General features: G+C 48.0%; 1 protein-coding gene across 2 annotated transcripts in view; it reads left to right on the top strand.

Moving 5' to 3' along the window:
* Positions 1–378: 378 nt before the first annotated feature.
* Positions 379–6,606, top strand: part of SP3 (Sp3 transcription factor) — a 36,403-nt gene continuing 30,175 nt past the window's right edge. The window contains exons 1-3 of one of the 2 annotated variants that reach the window (XM_030454118.1): positions 379–665; positions 990–1,114; positions 1,293–1,409. In XM_030454118.1, the coding sequence (XP_030309978.1) occupies positions 659–665; positions 990–1,114; positions 1,293–1,409 (249 nt within the window). In that variant the 5' untranslated portion in view covers positions 379–658. The remainder of the gene's footprint in view (positions 666–989; positions 1,115–1,292; positions 1,410–6,606) is intronic. The other variant, XM_030454119.1, reaches the window with a different exon arrangement.

Raw genomic sequence — 6,606 nt, 5'->3', positions numbered from 1 at the left:
CGCACCGCGCCGCCAAACGCGGCGGGGGAGGGGGCCGGGGGGCAGCCGTCGCACAGCTGTGCTGCCTCTGCGCCGACCCCCGCGGCGCAATCGGGCGGGTAGGCCCGCCGGGTGACCCGTGTCGCCCCGGAGGGGGAATCGCGGCGGCGGGGCTGCTCCCCGCGGCGCGGGGTCTGCCCGGGCCCGGGCTGCGTTAGGCCGCGGGCTCCCGGCGGGTCCCGCTCATTGTTCCTCGCACAAGCCCTGGCAAACAGGAAGCCGCCTCGGCATGGGGCGCCCCCCCCGCCCCTGGCGGGTGACTGGCAGGCCGCGCGGCCAATGCGAGGGGCGGCGGCGGCGAGGCCCAGCCAATGAGCGCGCGCGCGCGGGAGTAGGCGGGAGTTCCGGGCTGGCAGGCGGGCGGGCGGGCGGCGGTGTCGGCCGGGCCCCCTCTCCCGCTGCAAGCCCCACCTTTCGGCTTTCCCGCACCGTCAATCAAAATAGGAAAAAAAACCCCGGAGTAGGCTCGGGCCGCCGCCGCCGCTTCAGCCCGTGAGCACAATAAGCATGTCCCCGGCGGCAGCCGCCTAGCCCCAGCCAGCAGGGCCTGTGTGCGAGCCAGCCCGCCTGCCTGCCTCCCGCCCAGCCAGCCAGCCAGCCGGCCGCTCGCACTCACACCATGACCGGTACGTACGCACCGACCGAGCCGCCCCGCGGGGCTCCCTCCTCCTGCTCCGGCCCTGCGCTTCCCCGCTTCGGCCCCGAAGCGTCCGTGTGCGAGCGAGGCGAGAGCGGCACTGAGAGCAGCAGCAGGAGGAGCAGGGGGAGGAGGGAGAAGAGGGGCAGGGGCAGCAGCACGGGGAGGAGGAGGAGGAGGAGGAGGAGGGCTCCGTGCGGGAGGGCGGGGGGAGCGCTGGGGTTAGGGGGGGGGGAGAGGGAGGGAGGGAGAGGGAGGGGGGTGATCGCTCCCGTCAGTGACTCTCCCCTCCCCCTCCCCGCTCTGCCCGCAGCTCCCGAGAAGCCCGTGAAACAAGAGGAAATGGCTGCCTTGGACGTGGACAGCAGCAGCCACAGCGAGTATCTCCAGCACGGCAACGGCGCCGCCTCGGCCTCCGCCGGGGCGGCCGCCACCCAGGTAAGCACAGGCCCGGCCGGGCCCCTTCCCCCCCTCCCCCGGGTGACACGTTGTGAGCGGGTGCGGGAGCCGGTGCCGCCGCCGCCGCTTCCTGTGTGCGCGTCTGCGAGGAGCCCGGTCGCTGTCCCGCACTAACCGCCACCCACTTTCTCTCCCTGAACCCGCCCATTGTGGGTAGGACGCTCAGCCGTCACCGCTCGCTCTGCTGGCGGCCACCTGCAGCAAGATCGGCCCGCCGTCGCCGGAGGAGGATGAGGCCGCCGCCGCCGCCGCCGCCTCTCACTCTGCCGGAGCGGTGAGTGCCCGCCCCGCCGCTCTCGCACGGCCTGCCGGGGGGAGAGACAGCACAGCCAGCCCGCCCGCCCGGGGGGAGGGACGGGACACACGGCACTGCCCGCCCGGGGGGAGGGACGATAGCAGGGCCGACCTGCCAGGAGAGGGGTCCCCGGGCTCCCCTGCCTCTCCAGGAGGAGCCGGACTCCGGGGAGGAGCAGGGAGCCTCGCTCCCCCCTCCCCCGCCATTGGGAGCGGCGCCTTCATTTACTTTCAAAATCGGGGGGGAGGCGGGAAACCAACCTCCCCGGCCCTGGCACCGGAGCGGCTCGCTCGGCACCCGGCGAGGCCGGGAGGCATCTCACCTCCACCTGAAAGCACCCCCGGCATCCTTTCCTTAGCTGTCAGCCTGGAACCGCGCACCCGGCCAGGAACACAAAATGAAGGCTGGCTGTAAGGAAGGATGTAGTTAGAAGTAAAATGGCTGTTTAGAAGCGAACGCGGTGGTGGAAGGCTGCATGCTTCCTGTATCGACGCGCTTTTTTCTAGATGCATTTATCATGCAGTCCCTCGTATTGCAAACTGAATTTCTGTCCTTATCTCTCTTGCGCTACCGGCACTGAAAGGAGCCTTGGTGACCTTGGGACCTTGTGTGATGAGATGGATCTTGCAGGCTAGAAATATATATTCATGTTGGAGCTAGTTTAACCATGTCTATAAAAAAAGCCTAATGGAAACTTGTATGTTTCTTAATTGGTCTGGTTAAACTCCTTGACAAATGCTTATAAAGTTAAAAAATATGGGGTATTTTCAAATAACTAATATCTAAAAATATCGGTAGATTAAAAGGGAGTTCTAAAATACCTTTTAGAATGGCCTTAGGTTTTTTTGCCTTAATTCTTGGGAAATAGCAACCCTTTTTTGTTTTGGTTTTTTTGTTTTGGTTTTTTTGTATGAAATGGCTTTTAAAACAAAAGGAGCTCCTTGGTTTTAAAGAAAGTCTTGTTTTTTAAATTTGCTGTACAACAACCTTGACTGCAAATCGTTGTACTGATGGATGAAGTGGCTTTGGCAAGTTTTTGCAAGTGTCTGAATGTTAATGATAATGTTAAGTTCACAAATGCTCAAGTACTGCACTCTAAAGTACTTCTCATCCGCACATTTCCGCTTACTTTACTTAAAAGGAAGCTGCAGCAAAGTAGTTGTCTGAGGTCATGCAGCAGGTTGTAGACTTGTGATAGAGCTTGGAAATATATTAAGATTCTTGATATAGAGACACCTTTCAGGTGTCATTTTTGCTGAGCCTGTTTATATCCTCAAGCAGTACACTTTTAAAAATCTTTCTAGACATAAAGTGCCTGATATCTCTAAAATCTGTTTCATAATACCAGATGCATGCAGTGCAGAAAAGTGGAGTACACACTGAAAAATGAATGATGCTTAAATGGTAGCCTGCTTTCCTATAGTCACTTTAAGGTTGTTTGCATTTTAAAGCTGGAATTGTGCATCTTGAGGATGGGCTGGTCGCTCAGCATGAGTAGTGCAAGGTCTGATGAGGTACTAGAGTGCTAGTACAGGACAAATGGTTCCTGGTAACTCAAAATGAGCAAAGCGGTTTTGAAATAGTAATAATTTATTTCTATTAAATTCATCTGTTGTTACATTTATGAATGAGAGGGCTTTTTAAGGCAAGGCAAAAGCAATTAAAGACAAGCTAAAATTTTAGTTAAAACTAAATATGAATATAAAATCGCTCACTACTTTTCATATATGCAGATAGACCCCCTCGTACATATCTTCTGTGAGTTAGGTTATAGCATTCTGGTAGTTTTTACACTCCTACAACATAGGTATTCAGTGAAGAATATTTTGTGTGGGAATTACATATAAGTTGGAGGAGATACAGTAGCTGAACTAGACACTGGAGTTAATTAAGATGACCTTAATAAAAGCAGAGGAAAGATTAATGTCTGGGAAATACATTCCTTGTGAAAAACAGAATGCTGAAAGAGTATTAGTGCAATAATTTTTTTTTTCCTGTAATTGTAATTTATTGGGCAGGCGAAGGAGAGTAGAAGAAAGAAGGAGGGGCTAAAAAGGTTTAAATAGTAGGTACTTTATAACTCATCTGGAAAACAAAGTCTTTGTGCATGGACACACACATATTCTCTTCCTGGGGTTTGTGATGTTCATCCCTTTCCCATGAGTGTGGAGGAATTTGTTATGTTGACATCTGTGTGTTAGTGGTGGTGCCAATGTAGTGATGGGGAGGCAGAGCTTTCCCGGTTTCTTGTGTGCCCGTACTGCAGTTCTGGCTGCTGAATGTCTGGTAGAACTCTCAAGCCATATAAATGGGCAGTAGAAGTTAAACTAGCAGTTTCTTTTTAGAAGCATTTTAAGAGCTTGCATATATGAGGATAGTGGTGCTGTGTTTTAGGGGTTATTTTGTTAATGTTTTATTGACACTCACTTGGTAGGAACTGGCAGGCCTGGAGCCAGTATGCGAGGCTATTATTGCAGTGTTTTCCTGGCTGAAATGGTATGCTGCAGCTGCTCCCAAGAGATCAGGAGTATGATTTAAAAGCAACAGCAGCAACAAAACTCCCATGGAAATGCAGAGAATATTGCATGTCTGGGATTTGGAGGAAGAGCTGGGGCAAATGTGATTGTGTTTGCTGTGATCTCGTTTCACGTGCTTTGAGCCCAGGACTTGGACCAAGTGACCTTCAGATGTCCTTTGCAATTGAAATTATTCCAGTGGATGCTACTTTTATGCCACTGAAAGGATTAGTATGGAAATAAAAAGACTAATGAACATGGCAACTGCTTGGTATGGAGTAGAAGTGAAGAATGGTGACAGAACTAAACTCTACCTTCTTCTCCCTTCCATACTGTCAATGAACTGGGCAGGCTGTCTCAAGTCCACGAGGTTTTCAGCTTGGCCTCAGATTCTGGTTAGAGTTATATTAACTTTCAGGTGACAGAATGCTATCAGGCATTACTGCTAATCTCATCTTTGTGTATTGATGGAGACTGCAGCCTCTCAAACTTAGGCTTTGACACTGGTTTATTCCAGTGATCATCTGATACCAGTGCTTTGTGTTTTGCCTGCTGGTGTTTGTTTTTAGTGTAGGTGGCCTTGAGTTTGTGGCTTCCTTACCTGAGAATCTTCTCCTCAGTTGCCATACTGCTGCATCCATGCTTGGTTCAAATGCTTGCTGTGGAAACTTCCCCTCAAATATTACTGCCTGCTGGTATGCATGAAAGCCTTGCTGGTTTGTAAGTGCCTGACCTAGAACGACAGCTCATGTGTTTTGATGTCTCTGGATGTCTTTCCATCTCTTGGGAATTAAAGGGCTAAGAAGTTTTAGTTTGAATCTTGCTTTTTCACTGTTTATCGTTGACTATGATTCTGCTTTAAGCTTTCATATTTAGGATCCTTGTTCATTTAGTTAAATTCATTAGTTTAATTCCAGTTTAAACATTGACAAATGTTTTAGTATTTAGGTAAAAAAGCAAAGCAAAGCGGAAGGTGGCAGAATCATGCATAGGGGAGAAAGCAAGGAGAGGAAACATTGTAAAACTTAACAAAGTGTTTGGTGGTCAGTTGTGTGGTTGTTACCTGATCAGATGGTTGTTTAAGAAGCTACAAAGTTGAGATGATAAACAGTTATTTATGTTCTCTTACTTTATTGCAGCACAAAGCTAAAGACACTTTTGAACTAGCACAGTGCAAGGGCTATTCTTATGGTTGTGTTGGGCATGGCTGGAGAGTGTGAGGATACTGTGGAAGGCTGATGGGAGTGCAGGGAGGGAGAACTGGGAGGCGGGTGAATTGAGAGAAGTGGCATGCTGGCTGAGAAAGCTGTTGGCTCTGACAGCTGCCAGAGAATGGGAGCTGTCAGAGATGACTGCCCCAATTGTGGTATGTAGTTGCATCTAGTGCATTGCAGGCTAATTCTTCAGTCATTAAAAAAAAATAGCAAGCAGGAAGGAATGATTTATTTGTATTGCTTACCAAGCAAAGAAACATTGTGGAAAACATTTGGAGAGGTTAGTAATTAGCAATATGGGGAAGATGATTATAGTTTCTCTGCTGTAGACAAAGCATTTTTTGTATCTTTTACAAATAAAGGTTGGAGTGTTATAAGACTGGTTAGGCATATCTTGAACTTCAGAGTTGAGTGTCAGTGCTTTGCAGAACTTAATGAAAATATGTTGGGTTTTTTTTTTTTCCTTCCTTCAAGGTTATTTTAAGGTTATTTCCCCACCCCCCACCGGTTATTTTCAAGGTTATTTGTCCCATTGCAATTCCAAAGATCAAATTGAGGCCTTTGGTAGAGCTTTCTGCAATTGAACATTTGCTTGAGTTAAAGATACCAGGAAAATGAGCCATTTCGTGAAAAATTGTGGTTTGGTCTGCAGTTATATAGAAATTAATATATATACATAGATGAATAATTAATAAACAAGTGAAGTTACTTACAATCTGGTTAAAAATGCTTCCTTGTTTGCATGTCTCATTCCTTAATACTGCAGCTTTCTTGTTTCTACTAATGGCAGGGATATTGTACTGTCTTAATTTAGATAGGTTCTGAAGTTTTGCTGATGAAAAAGAAGCTGCTGACACTTTGGATCTAGTTGTCCCATCTCAAGCTAAAAGATGTAGATGTTTCTTAAATGAGACACAATCAAGTGTTAACTATGTTTTACCAGATTGAAATTGTCTTTTAAAATAACATTTTAAGCAGCCCCAGATGATTTTTTTTCTTTCCCTGAAACATTCTTTGATTTGCTAAACTTTTGATTTGGGCAAAGGTATTTCTCTGAATGGAGTGGCTTCATTGGCAGAGGTCTGAAACATGGAACAGAATTAATGTCCCTTAACAAGCAGCTTTGTGTCAGCTGAACCACAGTGACTGATGTTGAACATGTTTTTAACCTATGGCAAATACAAGATAGAATGTATTAGCTCATACCTTAATGAAAGAGTTGAAGTAAGTGCATTTTATCGTATTTGTAATGACCTAAGAATGCACATTCAGTTTACTGTAGCTTGGTAAACACATGCTATTAATCTCGTGCATTATAGCCCTAACTCTTTCATAAAACAACAATTTGAATGAGGCAGTGGCCAATCTTGTTCATTAGGTATGTGTTATTTTTTAAAAATGTTTCAGAGCTCGTGACTCATTATCTGTCCACATCTGCTCATTTTG

The sequence above is a fragment of the Calypte anna genome, chromosome 7, assembly GCF_003957555.1.
Source record: "Calypte anna isolate BGI_N300 chromosome 7, bCalAnn1_v1.p, whole genome shotgun sequence".
Classification (NCBI taxonomy): domain Eukaryota; kingdom Metazoa; phylum Chordata; class Aves; order Apodiformes; family Trochilidae; genus Calypte; species Calypte anna.
This window is presented reverse-complemented; position numbering and strand designations above follow the sequence as displayed.